Source organism: Oreochromis aureus, linkage group 5 (genome assembly GCF_013358895.1).
Source record: "Oreochromis aureus strain Israel breed Guangdong linkage group 5, ZZ_aureus, whole genome shotgun sequence".
NCBI lineage: Eukaryota > Metazoa > Chordata > Actinopteri > Cichliformes > Cichlidae > Oreochromis > Oreochromis aureus.
Genome location: NC_052946.1, coordinates 19,369,411 through 19,392,278, shown reverse-complemented (window position 1 = coordinate 19,392,278; position 22,868 = coordinate 19,369,411). Strand labels below are relative to the sequence as shown.

General features: G+C 41.1%; 1 protein-coding gene across 1 annotated transcript in view; it reads right to left on the bottom strand.

The window, feature by feature from the left end:
• Nucleotides 1-305: 305 nt before the first annotated feature.
• LOC116333924 (potassium voltage-gated channel subfamily B member 1-like) overlaps nucleotides 306-22,868 on the bottom strand; it is a 37,000-nt gene continuing 14,437 nt past the window's right edge. Inside the window, exon 2 of the mRNA XM_031757217.2 lies at nucleotides 306-2,356. Coding sequence (XP_031613077.1) covers nucleotides 536-2,356 — 1,821 coding nt within the window. The 3' untranslated portion in view covers nucleotides 306-535. The remainder of the gene's footprint in view (nucleotides 2,357-22,868) is intronic.

Genomic DNA, 22,868 nt, shown 5'->3' with positions numbered 1-22,868 from the left:
TTTCCCACCACTTCGCTTTTGTCATATACGCTGTATATAGTTATATACTGTGTAGAAAGTAAAAGAAAACGTGTGTTCCCCTTACAGCTCAATATGCCATGTTTCAATGCCCTTTGTGGTTTGCTACTGATTTGACAGCCTTTGCAATTGTGGCGTCAAAGTGCTATCCGGGGATGCCAGAATTGGGAAAGTAACTGTAGTCAACTAGACAGGCTAAAAGAAATGTACAAATTGTAAAACTCTTCAGAATGCATTCCTTGCTTCTTTTTTAAAATCACTTAAGAGTTCTCTGCTAAAAGGATTTATTTACGAGTCATTAGTAGAAAGAAGCTTGAGAGGACACAAAAGTCTTTCCCAGTGTGCACAGTTACTGTATCTTCGCGGGATAGAAGTATTTTTGTAACTCTTCAAATGTTCCCGCAAATCTTTTCCATGCCTTTCATAATGCCAGGAGGCTCACTGTGCTTCTTATTTGCTCGTCACCTCCTTTGCTTTCTACTCGCATTCTGTCTGTTGTCTTTTTTCTTTTGGTTCTTTAAGAGTTAGAGTGACTCTTCTCTCCCTGAAGTGGCTGAAGTTCCTGAGCCACGTGGTTCTCCTGCCCCTCAAACGGCAGCGTGCTGTTCCCCAGCTTGCTTTGGACGTCCTCCATGTGGTTGGGAGCCTGCTGGAAGGTGGAGCGATGGCTAAACTTGGGGCTGGATTTCTCCAAGAGTCTTTGGGCTGGGCTGGCAACTGAACCATCATGCGGGTGCTCCTCCTCATCTGTGTCAGCATCAATGAACTTACTGACGGAGGCATCGTGGAATGTGAACATGCTAGGCAGTAGGTTTTCTGGGCTCTTGCTGGGTGTTCTGCTGCTGGCGGTCGTGTAGATGGAAGCCTCGGGGCTCTGCATGGACGAGCTGTCCGAGAGGACTCCCGTCCCCGAATCCTCGCCACCTCTGAAGTTGACTTTATGAGAACGGCTTTTGAGTGGGTTGTTGATGTAAGTGCCTCTGGAGTTTGTACCTTTCCCTGTCAAGGGTGTTGTGGCCCCTTCGTGCTCATTTTCCAGGGTGGTCTCCAGGCTTGGGTTTGTACTAACCTTCCCTGGGATGTTGCCTATGGGGCTTTGGGAAAAGCGAGAGCTCTCAGGTAAGTCAGTGGCACAGCTGATAAAGCTGTCGATACTGGACATGCTCTTCATGTCTGTCACCGCCTCCAATGTGCTTGGGATAGCTTTATTGGGGATGCTTCCCATCTCAAGCTCAGCTCTCTGTCTACATTTGGATGGCTGCCCCTTTTCCTTGCCAGTGAGGCTGGGTTGAGTTTGGGTCTTGGTCATCTTGTTGTACAGCTCCTCCAGTTTCTGTGCACTGAGGTGCTGGGGGCTGCTCGAAGGCTTGGCCTGCTCTGCATAGTTTGATTCAAGGGTCTTGGTGGGGCTGCCGGGGTTGGTCTTTGACTTGTGTTTTGGAGTCCCTTTGTGGATATTAGGAGACACGTGGTTATCCTGGAGTTTCTCCTTCTTTTCATCAGATTTCTCCACCATTACATCCATGAGCTCCACACTGCGGCCAAATGCGTCTTTAATGTTCATAGAGACAATGCTACCATTTCTCCTAGCTCTCTCCAGAGCCTCCCTTCTTTTGATGGCTTTCTCCTGCCTCTTTTGCTCTTTGTAGAATTCAGAGAAGTTATTTACAATGATGGGGATTGGCAGGGCGATCACCAGAACTCCCGCAATGCAGCACAACCCACCGACTATCTTTCCCAGCAGAGTTTTTGGGTAAATATCTCCGTAACCCACTGTGGTCATAGTAATGGTAGCCCACCAGAAGGAAGCTGGGATGCTCTTAAACTTGGTGTCTTCTTCATCTTTCTCAGCGAAGAACACCAGACTGGAGAATATCATAATTCCCATGGCCAAGAAGAGGATGAGGAGGCCCAGCTCATTATAACTCCTTCTGAGAGTAAAGCCCAAGGACTGAAGACCTGTGGAGTGACGAGCTAGCTTCAGAATACGCAAGATCCTCATGATCCGAAAAATCTGAACCACACGGCGGACATTTTGAAACTGCAGCACGCTCTTGTTGGATTCAGTCAGGAAGATGGTGACATAGTAGGGCAAGATGGCTAACAGGTCAATAATATTCAAAGGACCCTTAAAGAACTTCCATTTGCTGGGGGAAGAGAGAAAGCGAAGGAGGTACTCCATAGTAAACCACGCAATACACACGGCTTCCACGTGGGCCAGTTGTGGATTGTCGGTGGGTTGATCAAACTCATCTGTGTCCTGCAGCTCTGGAAGTGTGTTCAGAGACAAGGCAATGGTGGACAACACAATGAAGAGGATGGAGATGATTGCCAGGATCTGGAAAACACAAAAAGAGATAAATGTTCAAAAAATGTCTCAGGTATAAACTTCCAATACTCTGTACTTATGTACTGCTATTTCCCCAGAACAGTGTAGGTCAGTCAGTTGTCCTCTTTGGTTCACACTGAAACAGTTTAACAGCACTCCATAGTCCATCGCTGTGGTAAACCTGAAGGGGGCACAAGGTTAATTAGCATGTTAGCAGTGTCAATTGCTTCAATTTTAATAACAGTTAGCTAAAATTCAGCTTTTCAGGGGGTCCATTTGTAAAATTACATTACATTGTAGACTACAGAAGCTGAGCTGAACAAATCAAAAAGCGGGATATTGATCAGCACATGCATGCCAAATGTGGATAGCTTCGAAGTAATTGCCCAATCCATTTTGTTAATCTTACACAAACAAGAAGCAAATGCTTGATCATCAGAATATCTCTTAACCGATGGCCGTCTAGACAGAAATGAACACGTAGAGATTTAAAGACTGCGCAGAGTATGCAACAAGTCTGAAGCCATCTGTTTTGTATTCATGGAAGGCTCCTTCTCATTACTCTGAATATGGAGCTCGCGCCACAGTTTTTATTTTCAAAACCAGATTCATCAAAGTTATCATTCACAACAAAGAGGTAAAGTATCACAGATACATCAAACATTGCTGTACATTCAGGGGAGTCATTTTGCTTCATTGCAATTCACAGCGAATATCAGTGCAGATACTAAAACCATCTTTCGGCTGTGTTAATCATGTAGAGAAAATCTGATACGATGACAGCCTTGACGGAATATGTTTTTAGACCAGATGGTTTGAAAAGCTTCTTTCAGAACAACACTCAGTGTTTTCAATTGACCTTCTGGCTTTTCTTCAAGCATCGCCGGCTAATGAAAACTGACAGTCAGGTCTCTGACTGGGTGTCTGCTGATGAATGGGAAAAACACTGACACTCCAACTCTGCACTGGCACAGTACAGCTGGTCTTCAGGGCTGGGATCAGGTAAGATGCTTGACTGTATCAAAACTGATATAAGAGTTTGAGTCTTGTATGGCAGCAAGGACGGTCATTCCCGAGAGAAACTCAATTTCAAAGAGAAGAATTGGTGTTGCTCCATTTGTAGCGTTTAACTGCATTTTCCAGAAATAGCTAAAACGCCCTGGCTCATCCTTTTGATGATATTAGTTCACGGCCCCTTTAGCTTTTCTACTTTCATGTCAGCATTTCAAAAGAAAGGTCAGAGCTAATGTGAACTCTGGGGCATTTTTCTTTTTGTAAGTGTCTTGCGTTACACTGGGAGAGAGTGTAAGCAAAAGACAAGAAAGCAAGAAAGACAGTGAGTTTCTGATTGTACTGATACTCCTGAAACCCTTTGACACTTTACTGCCTCTGTCTCCATTTCTATTCATTCTGCTAAAATCCTTCAATGCCCCGGGCTCCAAGAAAACCCGGATGAATTACTTTGCTACAAAGGACAGCATGCGTAGCAAGCCAGACCCACTGAAAGGCTACTGGAGACCTTTTAAAGCACTGAGCTACCTACTAATGATATAATCTGCTGAGTACAACAGGGTCTAGTCATAGTGCTGGGGATTAGGAAGCCTACACCGTTGTGGCTGTGTAGGTGTGCCACACCTATTATTCCTGTTCTGGAGTCAGTGTGAAATCCAGCACAAGGTCACTGTGGAGGCTATGTCCCAGGCGACTGGAGAGCGGGATTATTCCCTTGTGCCAGTCAACCTCTATAAGCTTTAATTAATCTTGACAGGTGAGTGCTTGCACACCTAGCTTGGCCTTTAAAGAGAGAGGGGCTAAAAGCAGTGAAACTCTTGTTTGGCTGAGATGAGAGAGGACAGGAGTTTAGAAACAAGAGGGAATTAAAGGGCACCCCAAAATGTAAACTTTATCAGAGCTTTCCCTGAAATAGCCTGCCTCCTGGTCTGGATCCCAAGAGAGTCAAAATGATGGATTAAACTCTCAAATAAGACCTGTTAGAGGTAGATTTCAGGTAACTAAATAATCACACTCAAGAGAAAAAATCAGCTAAAGTTATAAAAAACACAAACGTTACCCTCAACTGTAAAAGGTAAAAGTTTGCGGCATTGCTTTCAGTAGTTTTGCCAGGATGTGGAGGTCACACAACTTAGCAGAAACCCTAAAGTGGAGTTTTGGGAAAAGCAAATCATGCAGGGAGCGCGCTGATTTAGCATCAGACTGGGACTCAAGACTGAGCCTGAAGTGTTCAGTGGAAACTCAACAGATCAGGACTTTTCTAGCAGGCTGGAGTGCACTTTAATGTATCACGCTGAAACCTGGCTGTGTTGTGTAAAGAGAGCACCTGAAGGATGATGAGCTCCAGTTCCCATCAAATTATCTCCCTCGCTCACCTTTTCTCCTCCCACCCTGGTAGTGAGCCAAGTAGGGTCAGCCAGAGAGGAGATTATAGGGATGTGAGCTCGCTACAGTGATACAGATAGACACAGGCAGAGAAGGATGTCTGCTGAGGACACTCGGCGCAGTGACAAATCTGTGACGAAGGGAAAATGAGGCTAGCCCAGTCTGTGCTTTGCAACAGAAACCAATGAGCTCCCTGTGGTAAGGACACATGGAGTGCAAAATGAATGTGTTCCAAAGTTAAAGTTAAAATGAATTGGAGTATCTTTATGTAGCTGACAGAGTGCACAACTGAAAGCTGAAAAATGTATGGGCAAATGTATTACAGTGCAGCAGGGGCATTAAGACACAGATACGCTGCTAAAGAGGGTTATGGTCAGTGCTGTGTTACCTCATTAGCTCTTAATGACAAGCACTGGAGTCATGAGGACAGCCCGTCCCACTTCCTGTTTGCATAAATGGAAGATAAATCTGATCAAGGCTGTTGCTGCTTCTGCACAACCATGGCACACACTCACCCCTAACAAGCACAAACACACTGAGAGAGAGACACACACACACTCCCCCCCTCCGGCTCGGTAATTAGCCCCAAGCCTCCTTTCCCTGCAGGCCTGTAGAGGCAGGAGACTGAATATTTAATATCCTCCTCAAGTGCAAGCTTTGCTGTCCTGGAAAAGGTGTGCATGAGTGGATCCTCAGTGGGCCATGGCGGACTGCAGAACTAGAGACGTAGCCTAGTTTTCACACTGCGTTCACCACACGGGGGTTAGTTCAGCTTCACGCATGATTGAGGGAGGAATGGACAGGAAAGCAGGGTGTCTATTAACACCTGGCAGGAGGCTTCCACAGGGAAGGAGTGTCCCGTCAGGACCGGAAGACAGAGGGAAGGGGGCCTTGACAATGATACAGTTGTGTAACCAAGTCGTGCTCATTTGCCAGGATGGAAAAAACAAAGCATTTCATTATTTTTAACGAGTCTCCTCACCTCTATATTTTATCAGACATATGTTATTTTGTTTCTTGCAGGTGTTGAGTTCAGATATATGGTTAATAATTAACTTGGACAAGCAACAAGGCCAAAGTTGTTGCAGTGACTGATTAGGAAAAAATTCCCCACCCTGAAACAATGATCCAATTTTTTTCCAGGCAAAATGAATGTCAAACTTTGCCCAAGTTTGTGGCTTGTTCCATCAACACAGATGCTATAAAACTTATGCATTACGGAGGCAGAGCACTTACAAAAGTGATGTGTTTCCATGGGGAGGAAATGCATCACAATATGAATGCTTGCAAATGCTTCTGCAGCGCATTTCACCCATCAGCTTTCCATCAGTTTCTTGGCATCTCTGAGATCATATTTATGTTCTCAGCGCAACTTTTAGCCTAAGCATGCTAAGATTTGCTAATTGGCACTTAGCAGAAAGTACAAGTGAGAGTTATGGGAGTATTATTAGTTTTAGGGGCATTTAATCAGAAACTAACCTTTGACCGCATTTAGAGTTTGGCTTCAAGTGGCATTACTTGAAAAGTAATCATCACCGAGTTATTACAGCTGAGGGCAATATGAATACAATATGAATACAGAAATAATGTAGTAAGGCAGGGGTTTCGAACATGAGGCATAGGGGCCAGAATTGGCCAGTAAAGACTCCAATCTGGTCCGTTGGATGACTTTGGAAAATGTGAAGGAGAACAGAAATTTTGGACTTTTAATTGTTAGGATGCCTGGGTCGTTGACCCGGGGCTTTTGAGTTTATTATATTATTTATCATTTCTAGTCTTCGGGTTTCTTAGAGTTCCGTCTTATGGTTTATGTCTCTGTGTTCTATAGTTTCTCTGTCTCCCCTGTCGGCTGTATCCCCTTGTTAAGTTCGCGTCTCTGTGTTATGTTTCCTGTTTTACTTTGAAAGTCCGTGTTTCATATTAGTGTATCTGGTTTTGCTTTCCTTGTCTCGTTAGTCCTGATTTGCCCCAGCTGTGTTTCCCTCCTGTTGCCCATTCCCTGATTGCTCCCTCTATGTATTTAAGCCCTGTGTTTCAGTTTGTCATTGTCGCGATCTACCCTTAACTTGCTGTGTGTTTTGTCTACGTAAGTGTATTTTGTATTCTTAGTTTTGTTACACTTTTGGGTTCAGCATTAAAGCTGTTTTGAGTTCACGTCTGTCTCCGTAGTCTGCACTTTGGGTCCTCTTCCTGTCTGCACACAGCCTACACTTAACATTAATTGTATTTTGCTGATAAAGACCTCCCCCATGGCCGTTCATTCTACACAAAAGTAATTAGTTATAGATTTAATTTTACACATTTACTTCTTAAAATTTAATTCCAAAGAGTCATGCTTACAGATTTCTTTCTGTTGAAATAGCACATCATTTTTTTTAATATACACATCTCTGTACACTGGCAGAGAGGGAAGTTTCACTGGTCCGGGACACATAAGATCGAAGTGGTCTGGATGTTGCCCGCGATGTAAAATCTGACATGTGCAGTCAGGAGAGATGTGAAGAACGTCATAAAAACTGTGGGTGTGTAAGGTCTTAATAAAGCACAATTACAAGACACTCAAATGACATTTTGGGTTGAGAACAGATATATATATAAACTGATTAAAAAAAACTGATACTGTAGTCTAAAAAAACCCACCCATCTCTCTTTTACTGGTGTTTAGGATTTTTCCCTGTGTCACGCAGCATGAACCGATGATTCACTTCTTCGTTGTAACTGGATTTGCCCTTTTCGCCACAAGAGATGAATCAATGGGGGGATTATGTCACGCAGTGATTCACTTCATTTTATTTTATGTCTGCATGTTGAGTGCAAGATGGCATCTCTAATCCTCTTATTGTTGTACTTGTTTGTGTCTGGCCAATAAATGTTTTCCTGCCCTTTATGCAAACGACTGACCCGTCCTCCTACAGGGGCTGCTGTGGCGCTGCAGTTATTTCCTCTGCAGGATACTGGGTCAGTGTTTTTGTTTTTTAATAGAGACAAGGGAACAGATGGATGGTATTACATTGCTAATAAATAAAGTGGAAAGTCCTCTCCTTAGTGGAGAAAAGGCCTGTTGCAGCTATAAACACTATAACTCCCCAGGGTTACAATCACCTTCTTGGAAAGTTCCACAAAGGGACTGCGGTGCAATAAAAACTGCTCTCACCTGCTGCTCTTACATAATATAATTATGATGAACCCCTGAACATGCTGTCCTTCCTTTTATTTACCATAAAGTACTTTTATAGTTTCTAGGACAACAGTGTTTACATTTTTTTATATTTTGTAACTTTGAACAAACCTTACAAAAAGACTTAAACTCAACAATTCGTTAGCCTGTTACTCAGTAACCGATCTGTGGGCCTCTATGGCATTGAGTCCCGCTAAAGGATAAGTTATAATAAAACATGTCATAACTGCATAAATTGAGTTAAACACAGACATCCAACTACAACGAGGGACAACACAACAGAGAACAGAGGGAAACAGATTATACACAGGATAATGAGGGAACAGGCCACCGATGGGGAAGGCAGCTGATGTTAATCAGACTGATGAGACAGGGGAAGCAAAACTGAACATAACACACATGAGATGGAGACTATCAAAGTAAAACAGGAACTAACACACACAGAGACTGGATGTCAAAACTAAGACCAGAAAATACAAATGCTAAACAGCAGAAATACAACAACAACCACCAAAACCTGGAACACAAACCAAACCTTGGAATATTAAATACAATGTACATAATGCATATTAGTGAGTTGAACGGTAGGAGAACCGTGCACAAGAGCGCTCCCTCAAAATCAAGTAAACATACAAATACAGTCCCAATGTTCCTGTTAATGAAGGAACCTGATGTGTGTTCAGCAGTTTTTGTAACGTACGTAGTCCCTTGGCACAGAGAAATATATGTGCAGCTGTGGAGCTACCCATTGTAGTGACACTTTGTGAATAAGCTAACAGCTCAAAGTAGCTTCTACAGTAATATTGAAAAGCAACAACCAGTTTTTAAATAAAGAAAATTACTCCGACTGTAACTTGAGCATCCAAATTTACAAGACCTTCTGTGTCCCCCCCCCCGATTCTTTTCACCTTGCCTAGCAACCTTTTCTGTCCCAACTTCGAGCCTCTCTATAGAGAGCCTGTGTATATCCTGTGCTATGTACTGAGAAGACAGGGAGATGGATTACTGAGCTTGCGGCTACTCACAGGATGTGTCCTTTTGAAGGTGTGAAGGTGGTGCTAAAACGTTGAGGCACACAGACAAAGTGCATTAAATGTGCGCTCACAGATTTCTGGTTTTTGTCTGACTTTGTGTGAACCTCTAGAAGTCTAACGTACATAATATTTTGCGTTATTTTAGTGGTTGCCCAGTTCAGATTTAAAAGATAAAGTATAATTTAAGATATACCATTAAATTCATTCCACCAAAAATTCCAAAAAATTACTATGTGAGTTGTAAAAAACTGGAAGAGACCTGATCTGTGCTAATAATTAACAGTCTGCAGTGCATTTCGTCTGATTCTTCACTGTATTGGAAGCTCATCGCCAGGCGCTCAGAGGATAAAGTCGTCTACCTTTCGAGGATGGCTTAGAAAAGGTGAGAGGTGGCATAAAGAACAGAGGTGGCTCGGTGAAAATGAAGACACAATAAGAGAGCAGTGAGTGAGTGAAATGAGATTATTCCCTGTGGATGATGAACAAAAAAAGCACCAGCGCTGCTGTCACCGTGTGAGCGTCAGTCTCCTTGATAAAACATCTGTACTCCAACCAGAGGCCACAGAAAACCTTGAGTCTGAAATATCTGGAACACCTGCACTAGATGATGTAGACTGAAGGATCTCTAGCACTGTGGCCTGTTTATTAAAAACTGTTTTAGAGATTTTAAAGAACAAATCTCACGTAGAGTGGTCCATTCAGAAGTTTCATAACGGATAAATGGACCTAAAATATTGTGGGATACAGATAATAAGAATTTTAAATATCTGTTTTCAAATATGTTAAAATTTTCTAGCTTTGTCTTAAAACCATGAAGAAGAATAGAGGATGCAGTGGTGGGAGATGTTTCTTATGAGATCATATTTTATAGGCCGTATATATGTATACGTATTTGTCTGTAGTAGATGAAACATGAATGATGTAAAAATCATGGTACGGAAAATACAGAAGTTATCAAAAGAAACCCTTAGCTGTTGTCAGGGTATGATCTTCCATTTTTTTTAAATTGGTTTTTGACATTAAAAAATAGCCTTTTTTTGTAGTGTTGCTATATTATAGACATTAATCTAGATCTGTTTTTTTTTTCACCCATTTTTTAACCACTTATGCAATTCAGGGATAGAGAGGGGTGGAGCCTACCCCAGCAGGTTACACCCCTGAAATGCTCACCAGTCTATCGCAGAGCTAACAGGGAGAGTCAGACAACCATTCACACTCACATTCACTCCTAAGGCCAATTTAGAATCTAGGTTAACCTAATGCTGTGCTCCTGTCAGAAGTAAAGTCAGAAGGCAAGCATTTTGCTGTATTGCCAGTGATGAACATGAATGGCTCTACTTAGCTTAAGAACTGAAATAAATCCTGTTTTTCCTCATTTTTCTGGAACGCATTAACTCGGGAGTGGCGTCACTCTGTGCTGTATCTGGAGCGCAGCCTACCACAAGCATGACTTTGAACTGTGATTTCTCAGAGGAAACCCACACGGGCACAAGGACACAATGCAAACTCTACACAGAGCGATCAGTGGATTCAAACCCACTGATTGCTGTGAGGTGACACCACTCCACCTCATGTAAGAATCATTCATATCGTACAGCAATTACACATAATTCTTGTAATAAATTCCACCATTTTCATTAGGATTGTGTTGATGGACAAGTCAGTGGGCGGGTGTCACCACAAAGACTTTAGAGAAAAGAGAAAACTTGTCTGAAGAACTGTGAACATTTAATGAACTGCATGCTGGCTGCACTCTCTGCTGAACCTCAGAGACAGGCTGGGCTTTCAAACAGCATGTCCCTGTTTAAATAAACCTACTGTGGTAACCCACAATAAGCTTGGGAAGCTTTCCTCCAGGCTGGATGGGAAAAAAAATAGAGTCTGCATGGGTGAGCCCTGCTAATGGAATAAGTATGGTGTCTGTGATCCTCAGATGTACAATCCTGTTAGACAGTGGGCGTTTTTCTGCTTGCCTGAAATGCAGCACACTGGCAAGGCTCCTGGCTCACAGCCATCTCACATCTCCTCTCAGTGAAGACACATCACACTCAGCTGAAAATGACAAGTTCTCAAAATCTGTCTTTGTTCTCGATACTTATTATTATTATTTTTTTTTTGCAGGCTGGAGCTCCAGCTGTCTCTTGTTGCTATGGTCGTTGCTCACTATGAAAGTGGCAGCAGTGTTGGCAGGTGAATGGAAAACGAACAGAATTTTTCAGCTGAATCATTACCAACTCTGTGAAAATGGACCATTTGGTGCTGTAGTGCATAACAAGAGCGATGCTGATTCTTGATTATCTTCTATGAAGGTCTGGGTGCTGTTAATTAGACAAAAGTACCAGTCGAGAAAGTAACCAGAGCTTGTTGTAATTAATATTCCAGTGAAAACAGGTTTACCTGTAATTAGAGAAGGTAATCAGCATCCTTAAAGAGAGTCAGCAGCCATCAGACACTACCATTTAGCAGTGAATGATGACTACTTACAAGGGCGGGGCTTTTACTGTCTTGACTTGCTTTTTAATGAGAGGATTTGTCTTATTCAGGTAACTTCAGGTTTATAACTGGGTTTTTAGAATTACGAAGGTGGTTAACCTGCTCTCTAGCAGGCAGGTACGAAATCAACGCCTCGTGACCAAGAAAATAGCACCATCTTTCCTGGAAGATCCCTGGAATCTCTGTGAGCAGATAGTACAGGATTGGTCATACACTGCCAATACTGATGGATTATAATTGAGCGTTTCATTAAATTAAAAATTTAAAAGGAGGGTTTTAGTTTTTAGTCCTCACAGGTGCAACGCTGGTGGCATCTAATGGTCTGAGAGCAAGAATAATGTAGAAACGAAATTCAAATGCAGGCTTAGTCTACGTGCAAATTTGTTACAAATTTCATAAGCAAGTAAAGTGTAGGTGAATCATTTTAGGCTCATATGTTGAGGCTTAGAGAATAATGAAATTGTTAAAAAAAAAATTTCAGCTTGCAGAAAAAAAACAAGAAACAAAGTTACAGCTAAGACTATAAACACAAAGACATGATGTCCCCTATCCACACATACACATCTGAGAGATCTTCCAGTGATGGTTACGTTATTTTCCATTTTCCTTTTAGTCAGTTAGTGGTAAATTTTGTACCTGCTGATCTCTAATCTGGATCCTAACCAGCTGTGAAGCAGGTTAGGTTTGCAGCATAAGTTACCATGGTGGTAGGACAACGAGGACAAAAAGTGAAGCCCGTTTGTAGTACAGAAAACCCAGAATTAGCCAACAATTTACCTGGATAACACAAATTCCTTACTTGGCGTCTGGACTCATGTGAGCATAACAGAAAATCTGACAACAACAAATGAGAAGACAGCAGGAGACAGCTGGAGAATGAAGCACACCAGAAAGTAAGTAACACAGGTGAAGACTGGTAGGCCAGGATGACAATCACACAAGAGGGAAAAACAGAAAGTGAAACTAAACACAAGAAAAAACCTTCAAACTCAAACAGGAAGTAACTAAAAGATAAATAATAAACAGACACAAGACGATTTACATCAGACACAATAACAGAAAGGGGGACAGACACTAACAGACGTACAAGACAGAGCCAGAGAATCACAGAGGTACTGCTGAAAAGTACTGTTACTAATAACAGGATATTACCCAAAACAGAGAATTTCAAAACTGAGACTCATCACTAGAATAACTACAAAGCAAAAGCAGGAATCAAAGAGTCAGTCATAGTAAAACAAATACAACTTAATCTATTTGCATGATGATAAGAAAATCCAAACAGGAATCCAGAATTTCTACGAATCAAAAAGCAAAGGTACAAACACAAGAAAAAAAACCCCTGAGACACAAAACTATTAAACAAAAATCCAAAACCCAGGAACCAGACACTCGACTGAATGATCAGTGCATGAACACACATTAATGTGTAGCTTCTTAGATTTCTGACAAGGAATTAGACAAATACATGACTCCTAGTGGAAGCTTTTAATCTGTTTTTTTTTTTGTCATTAAGTTATGCTATTTACTTCCCATTGGAGATACGCCCATTATCTCCATGGCGATATTATGCTGAGCCTAATCACATATTAGACCTGAAGCTTACAAACCTAGGCGAAGTAGTGAACACAGATTCCCTTACTGGTCTGGTGTCTGTGGACAGCTAATTAGCATTCACTAATTTTTCTGTCTTCGGTGACCTTCCTCTAATGCGCCTGTGGTCCTTGTTTACCACAAAGACTAAATGTCAGTGGGTTCCTGTGACAGGATTGGGTGTCAGCACTGAGTGGAGATAGTTACTCGTGACGTTTACTATAAACACTACCTGCAACAGGAGAGGCCTGGTTTTTGTGGCTGTGATGCTAACGGGACGACATGAAAAAGTTTTCAGTTTCTGTGCTGGACATTCAGTGACTTCACGATAGACTGTGCAATGGTACTGTGAAATAACTTCAAGATTTTGACTGTTACTCTCATGATCAGACACGCAAGAAGTTAAATACTAAAGGGTAGCGGGCAAAATGCTAATGCAGCAGCTTCAAAATGCAAAGCCCTGAATGATTGTTGAAAATTCATGCAGTCTATCGTTTATCCCACAGAGTAGTTACAGATGGACACAGCTAACCTGGCTCCTTAACAGCTCACAGAGGCCTTTCTAGGTAAATTTTACCATTAGACCCCACCAGGCTAGCTGCTTTCACTAGTTTCCATTCTTTATGGTAAGTTAAGTTAACAAGCTAATGGTTTATATTGAATATACTGATATGAGATTGGTATTGCTCTTCTAACTCTCAGCCAGACATTGCATCATCTGTTATATAATTCAGTTCTGAATATCCACAGGTTCACTAGTGACCTGTTTATGGGACTAGTTTAGGTTCATCCATCCATTTATCATCCCCAAATAATAATCTTACAGCATTTAACCTGTAATCCCAAATTGCACGCTATATATTGGCAGCTGATATTCAGGTGATAGAGCAGGTCATCTACCAATCAGAAGGTCAGTGGATTGATACCTCGTCTCCTCCAGTCCAGTAACCGTGGTCAAGATATTGAACCCTGGTGGATGTTAAGAGGTTCATTATTTACAATATATCCCTGTTGCTGTTTTTAAAGTATTATTATTTTTTGGATACATAATCTAGTAGAGCAGTAGAGAAATTCTGGTAACATCTCACATTTATATGTGTGTCTGTGAGCCTGTGAAACTACTAATGCATCAAAACTAAAATGATCTTAACTGGTCCCAGTGTGCAGACCCACTACTCAGTGTAGCCATGACAACAAATTCACCAGGTTGCAATTATAGAAAGTGCTGCGCCACTGGATGCCTGGCAGAATCTATTTCCTTCAGTTCCTGTTCCTTTTCCTTTCCTTTATGCCTTTCTTGGTTTATGTGAGTGTGTATCATATAGTTTTTTTCTGGTTTGTAAAAAATTTAAAAGCAGTGGAAAGTAAGTAAATAGTTAGATATAATTATTAATACCTGATGGAACGTGTGCTTTGCTCTATTAGACACTGTCAGCTTCACATACCTTTCAACCACAGTATTAAACCATTCTGCCTAATGATCACAAATTTCCATGGCAACTGATGAAGATTATTTTTTTTGGATTGTTAATACTAATGTAAGAGTCTGTATTGTGAGGTAATGAATTCTGCAGTAAAAGCTGAAATCACAACTTTTAGTGTACCTGATTTGCGTTGGGTCAGTTTACCCTTCAAGGTCATCGAAGCCACCGCCTCTTGTGCATCTAGACCTCTCCCAGCGTGACTGCTATTTTTAGATCACAACCTGGAAGTCCCATTCTGACCACTGAACTGGTTTGCTCCAGTGTCAAAACTATTGAAACAGTAACCCATCAAGTTGAATTTCATTCTGGGGAAGAGAATGAAGTTGCAGGTAGACAAATCGAGTAAGTAGGGGAAGGATTGCCGCAAGCAGAGCCTGCTTGCTGTTGAAAAAAAAAAAGAAGAGGCAAGCATGTGGCCATTAACATTTGTTTTTGTCTCGTAGAGTCATAGCTGAAAATCTTTCTGACACGGAGGTGGCTGTGGCTCAGGAGGTTGAGCAGATCATCTACTAATCAGAAGGTTGGTGGTTTTATCCCTGACTTATTCAGTCTGCATGCCAAAGCATCCTTGGCTTCTGAACCCAGAGTTGCTTCAGATGTGTTTGTGGGAGTATGAATGTTAGCTAGAAAGCACTTAGACATGGAAAAGTGAACGAGTGAATGGGACGTGTTTGAGTACAAAAGTGTTTTTTAAGAACCAGTCCATTTACACTGTCACCGATGATCCTCAATGACCCTATATTATAGTATCATAGTAAGGCTGGTGTACAAATTTCTATATTTAAACCTGCCCTTTGTACACGTTTGAGGTCTGTGGTGGACAGGTAAAAAGTGCAGGTGGTCAGAATGGAACTTTTAAAAAACAACCTGAAAATGTAATTCGTCTTGTGGTGCACAAAAGCAGAATGGATCTTTTCTGTTGTTTTCAACTGGGAATGAGACCTTTTGCATTTGGTTACTGAGTCTGGCATTGGGACAAGTCCTTTGGTTTGATCTACAAGTACGGGTGAAAGGGAAGGGACTCTGGATTAGATCTGTGTGTGGGGAGTTTGGAGAATGGGCCAAGAGCTTAGGCTATTTTTCATCGTGGTTGTTATATAATGTTTGGATCTTGCAGATCACAGAAAAAATGGTTACATTGATAATATGACAGTAAATATATATAGCATATATGAGTGTAAAATAGTATATGAGTATAGTGAGCGGCAGATTCCACCTCTGGCTTTTTTCCCTCTATTGCTGTGGGGGAACACCTAGTGTTTTATTAGTAGAATAATATTAACTGCCTTCATAACGATCTAAGATATTACATCCTACATATTTTACACAGATGCAAAGTGCATCATAAAAACATCTATTTTCCTTTCCGTACAGATGAAACTCCTGCTGTACACCAGCCAGTGTCTCCTCCTAAAAGATTTAGAAGAGTGGAAAGGCAGACCAAGAGATTTCCTTCGTGACTACAGTCGACCTTAGCAGTGTGTCTCATGTTCATACAGTAAGGCTTCTGTGTCAGTGTCAAACTGCTCATTTCTGTCCAGCTGAGGTAACAGCACTCCGAGGCACCCGCTCGTCCTCCATGGTAAAATGGTAAAATGAAGTCAGAAATACATAATGTAGAAAGGAACCAGCAAAAAAGATGTTTGAAGTGCAGTGTATGGTGTATAATGTATGCAGTTGAGATGTACAGGCACTAAGGAGCCCTGAGGCAACAGGCAGAAGAGAAACTTTGGAAGTGACCTATTTTCCTAAATACCTCACTGAAATGTTAAAAAGAAGTTGTGCAATAACGGGCAACTTAAAGAAAGAAAGAACCGAGAGCCTGACATTTACCATAGGAACAGTTTAGAGGGATCTAACCTTTAAAACGAACATTAGTTCAGAGCTTAGAGGCCTGGGATACAAAAATAAAACGTTCATTACATCTGACTTTGTGATGGAGCCTTTCAATGCAGGCTGAAAAAGAACAGGAGAAAATGGCAGGAGCAAAGGATACTTACATCCAGTAAGCTATAAAACCACTGTATTTACAATGATATGTGAGAATGGTAGATTTCTGCACATCAGGGCCGCGTGGCCTTTCAATCATGCTGTAACAGGAGTGGACAGAGATTGTAATGAGACAGAGATGCATGCCCAGCTGTCCGCCACAACATATGGTGAGTACAAACAAAGGCAGGCAACTGCATGTGATCTGCCTGAATCACTGGACCAGGATTTGGACACTGATTATTTAAAAAACACAGGAAAAGGAAAGATTAGATTAATAGTCATCATGTACAAACAATAAAGAGGGAAAACATCACTGCTACATGCACAATTATCCCCCCGCCTTGTTTGTATTTATAACATAGTTATAAGGACACACATGCCCTGACAGCAGCACACTTGTACCCAGATATCCTCGTGAGGAAGCTGCAGCACTTCGGCGTACAACCCAGCTGATAGTTTCCATGGTTACTCGAGGCTTTTAAGAATTTGCATAACAGATGCAGCTATTCATAAAAAAGAGGACATGGAAAAAAAACAGAGGCCAGGGGGCAGGTTATCAAACTGAAACAAACAGGACACACTGCAGTGCGATTTACAGCACTGACTGACATGTTTCTATTAACACACGTGTTCAGGAGGCTCAAAGGAGCTTGTTTGGCACTCAAGAGTTTTAAAATAAATCAGTCACTTCAAAATGATTATAAATCAAATCTAAGGAGTGTAGAGGTACAGACATCTACACTACATGTCAAAGATCATCATGGCCAAGATTTGTCTTTTTCTTTTGACTGCTCCTTTTAGGATTGCCACAGCCAATCATCTGCTAATCCAATCTTCTTCCTTCACATTAACTTTCTGCTTTCTTCCTCATTCATTACATCTATGAACCTTTCTCTCTGGTCTTCCTCTTTTCCTTCTCCCTGGCAGCTCCATCTTTAAAATTATGTGTCCAACTTATCCACTATTCATCCTCTGCACACGTCCAAATTATCTTAGCCTTGCCTCTCGTCAGCCAGCTCTCCCTCTTTGCCAGTGATAGTCCCTACATGTAACGTCCCTACTCTCACCTCCACGTTCTCACCTTTCCTCTTCTTTCCCTGACTCTGAACACACCTTTGCCCTCTTCTTCTCTCTCTTCTTTCCAACTCTGCCCCGCTGGTCACCAGCACCAGTGGCAAAGATCCTTCCTGATGCAATCCCTTCAATTTATCAGGGCTTAGGACTGACACTAGGAATACACTGGCTTGTGACCAGCAATGTTCTATTTCTATGTGTGTGTGTGTGATAGACAAAGCTTTGCATGAGTGCATGAATGTGGCTTACAGTGTAAAGCTGTTTGAGAAGCCAGTAAGACTAGAAATGTTCCACTGAAAATTCTCCAAAGACCACATCCAATATCCTTTATATTACACAAATTAGATTACAGAGGGTAAAAAACTCTTATTTCTGTTCAATTTCCGACATTTAAGTAGGCGGCTAGAAAAAAAAGGCTCCAGGCATTCTGTGAAAATTCTGCGAAAATTTGAATTTATTCGATTATCAGATCCTTTAGTTGAGAAATATATTAAAAAAAAACATTATTTTGTTCCAGTTTCAAAAATTTCTACACCGAATGTCTAGTGCTGTTAAATTTTGGTATGGTTCCAATACCAAGTAAATACAGGGTCAGTATTGCAGATACCAACATACTGATACTTATAAAGGCAGCTTATGTAGGGGAGAGCAGTGTGCCATGATTTATGGGATGAATCATCATCAATCTGCAAATATTCAGAACACATTTTAATGACCACTGTGATTTTTTACTTTCTACAATAGTTAATACAACCAAACACACCTTTCAGCTTTCCATGTATTTCAAAGTGGGTTTTTTAAAGATCTGGAGTGTAAATGTGCCTGTATCTAAAGCAGTTTGGTTCAACTTCTGTTGTTTAAATGTGCCATAGGCTGTAAATAAAACAGACGTAGCAGTCAATGCAAAACAGTTCAGAGATTTCTCATTGTGCAGGTTTGATGTATAATTTTTAGTTTCCAAGAAGAATAAAAATAATTATTTAACACAAATCAGTGGTTTACATACTGAACTTAGGATATAGAAACAGTATTACAGTAGTATACTATACTGTATAGAATAGCAGTAGTATAATAGTACAAACAGAAGTATCAATCCTATCATGCTAGATTTGAGCTGATACCAATATCGATATCTGGATCAATCCGCCCACTTCTAGTTTGGACTAAAGAAAGCATCTGATGATTTAACACAGGCCTTAACAATCAGTTTCTTTCCATAATAATCAGTAGATTATTCACACACACACACACACACACACACACACACACACACACACACACACACACACACACACACACACACACACACACACACACACACACACACGCACACACACACACACACACATAGAGGAATGTGTATTCATAAACATAATGGTGTCAGCTCAGCAAGAAGAATGCTACTACGGTCCTTCAGTGTATACAGTTACTCGTGCTGACACTAATCAATAATATTCTTAGCTTATTCTTACATTCTTATATAATAATTTAAGGGGAGCCCAGGAAGTTACTGCTGTTTATCTGGACACAGCATTTTCAGTGAGAGGCTGAGTGATGAACAGATTTTCCCACTAAAAACTGTATTTCAAGACTGAACAGAATCAACTTTTTGGATTTCCTTACTTGGATTTTTGAGCATGTATCAAGTCAGTTTCAGAGAACCTCACTGTGCTGCTATTATGTAAGCAATAAAGGATAATAATAAAAAACACTCACATCAAGCTTAGACCCCTTTTTAGAGGAAGCCCAAAACAAATGCTAAATTCTCTGTGGAGAAGAAAATTGATTTGACTCCTCTGAAAGCCGTCTCACAGGGAGCCAAGATTCAAGGGCATGCTTTTAACGCAAATATATTACTAATGTATCATTCTTAATACAATTTTTGAATTGTCCCAGGCTGTGTGTACACTTCTATGACCAAAGTTTCAAATGATGTGCTCAGCGTAAAAAGTCATCCCTGTGAGTCAGAAGCTCTGTCTCCAGACTTTTTTCTACTCCTGGCTCTGTATGATGTCAGGGAAAGAAAATATCTTTTAGAAATTAATTTCAGGCAAACACCTCTGGAAGCACAGAAATTCCACCCACCTGATGTTCAGCCAATCAGCAGGCAACCATTCCATTACACTAATTGGACAGTTGCCTTAAGGGGAGAGAAGCTAAACAGCTTATTTCAGAAGTGAACTGAGTGGACGCACCTAGGCACAGAATGAGATAAAGGTTATTTTCAATTCTGGGTCCAATAATAAAAACATGGAGCTGAAAATTAGCACGATAGGTCATCATTCATGACATACCCATAAGAATAAGTAATGTCAGAAAAAGCTGCCAAGCCAACATGAACTGTAGCAGACTGCTGATTTTCAGTCGAGCTGTACATCCCAGTTGTATAAAGTTGAAATGACAGAGAAAATGATTTGCAAGTGGAACAAAACCTTAAATTAAAGAAGAATGTTTTTAATGGTGGTGCCATCGCTGGCATCATGCGACAGAGATACTGGACAGCAACCGAGTGAGAAAGGCCTGTGAGATCTGAGTAGCTATAATTTAACCATGCCATTCTTTTTAAAAAAGTACACTATTGTCTCATAGGTATGAGCCCTAACTTTAGTTTCCTACGCATCATGCTCAAGAAGAAAGCTACACTCACTGAATAAGAGGCTAAACACATGTCAGACTGCTGGATGATGCTCCACACACTGCCTATATCCATCCAGCCTGCTGTAAACTGGCCGACAGTCAAGCATGCCGGCCCAGCCAGTCGCTGCCATACATGGAGATTCTGACCTCAGATTAAAACACAGTGAACGAGTCTTCTGCTGCCGCACCTGACCCTCGCTGTGCTCTCATCAAGACAACTTTCTTTGGAAAAGATCCGTTTGACCTCCATTACCACCCATATCAGCTGATTCTCAGCTTACCTGCATGATATCACCTCCTGTAAGTCGCCACACACACACAGTCCCTCTTACTGATCAAACTTTACTTCAGGCTGAGTAAACACCACTTTATTGCCTGTCCGATGGGCAGTCACAGCGCTTCCTATTATGAAAGAAATCAATCAGGGAGCTGTTTTAATTTGCAGCTGTTATCCTTCTCACTACTAATCTGCCTCTTCTGCTGCGAGTACAGCTGCTGTCCTGTCTACCAACTACTGTTTTGGTTAATTTATTAAAGAGCAGATGCAGAGTTTCCCGGCAGTCGCAGAGATCATCTCGCCCCTACTTTTGGAGTCTGGAGCATTTTCACAGGCGTCCAACCTGCTGTGTTGCCGTGACTCCCACACTTTGATGTCAATGTAATATCCAAGTGAAAAAAACAAACAAAAAACACTTCTAGTGGGTTCAATAAAATGCTTTTTTTATTTATCCTTTTTGTGGTGATTCATTTGTCAGTCAATAAAAATTCCTCTTAGGTGAAACCATCCAACTAATAAAGCTGTAGCTGAATGTTATCCAGATTTTAATGACACTCCAAACAACAGCGCCAGCACTTTCTCTATGACCATTTAACTAGCAATTATCCCTCTTAATTTAATTATTGCCAGCTCTAAAGGTAAAAACAATTCATTGCAATTATATTTTTCTGTGTTTACTCTTAAATCATTCAGATGACAGTCACTTTCCTTTCTTCAAAAGCTCACTTCCTAAATAATCACTTCAGCTGATCTTTCAGGATGGCTCAAGTCTCCCATGTGACCACGTAACCAGACTATGTACTATATCGAAAATCAGTCCAACAATTGTGTAATAAATTTCACTTGACAGAAAGGTATGTCTGTTAGCAGTCCGGTTACCATCCTTCTCTTTGATTATGTTCTCTTTAATAGTGTATGTTCTACAGCGAGCGAGCATTTCCGTAATCACTTTTGGCATTAGACTCAGAAAGTGTGAGATCACACTCAGATTAGAAGGCAAATCCTTAGAGATTTGGCAAAACTGTTGTTGGCATTATCCAAAGAGCCAAGGTTGCCCTGGGATTTCCATCTAATACTGATTTTGATCTCAGTAGAGGGTTGATGAAGAGGCTCTAATAAGCAGACCTTTTCATCTCATTTTCTTAAAGTCCCGTCCTGCTCAAAAACCCTCTGGACTGACCAGAGGAGGAGCGGTATTGCATAAGCATAATAAGATATAAATAGTTTGGACATGCTGTCTTTGTCATCATCACTTTGTCTCAGATGGGAAAGACCAATGAAGTCTGTCAGTCTTAACTCCTTTAAACATGAGGGCGCTTATTATTTATTTGACTCACAGGTCACAACTGCACAATCCTGGTGATGATTAACGACAGAAGCGATGTGTGTTTTGCCAAATCTGCAAATGCAGGTGCATGTCTGCATGCAGACCTTGTGACAATTCAAACCTTTCGTAGCTCAAGCCTTAGAACTTTTATCGACTAATGTCTCAGCAATCAGAAAAGGCATCTTTGGTGCACCGGCCACGGCAATATAGAATGCTGTGAGCAAAGCGCTCTGCTTGAAAAACCAACAAGTTCACAAAAGATGGTAGGAAGTTGTTGTAAAGACAAGCCTGTCAATGATGAAACTACTGTTTGTGTTTGTTCTCACTCACTTTCACTTGTTATTGGTTGCTTGAATCACTAAAAGTACTCAGCCAGTTTACGGTTAATTTTAAATATGCCTTTCACAGCACATAAATGAGTACACATAAAAAAATTATGGTAACTGTCAGGCATAGGCATCCTGACCAGGGAATGTCTCAGTTTTCCTCCTTTCACTGAACAGGTGTGGGAGGGGCTACCACAAGATATTCACCAGCGCAGCACACAGTCCTCCATGATTTTCTTTTCACAGAATGACCCCGACTGCTGCGTGACATTTGTTCAAATCTGTCCGTGGAAAAGCAGTGAAAGGGTGCTGGGAGTGAGATCGGCCTCTCTGACTACTGTAGCAAGTCCCAAAAGGTAAAAAGACTTTGTGGATATTTTAGATGCCAAAGGGAAAAACCAGAGAAAGAAAACAGGTATGAAAGGCCAGTTGAAAAGAAACCTACAAAAAGAAAATCAGCAGACAAAGTCCTACATGAAAATGAAACAAAATCAAATTCCATCAAAAAACTGGACATTGGAAACCTTGAAGCTGATAAAAGGTACTTGAGAAATTAGGTTTTGTCCAAAACTGAATGCAATCCAACTCTAAAGAACACAAATTGATAAAAAATGAATAATGTTAAACATATACAGAAAACTTGAGATGGGCCAGAGGTAAATAAATCAATTCCACCTTAGTGCTCCACTCCTCGGGTTCATGCTAATAT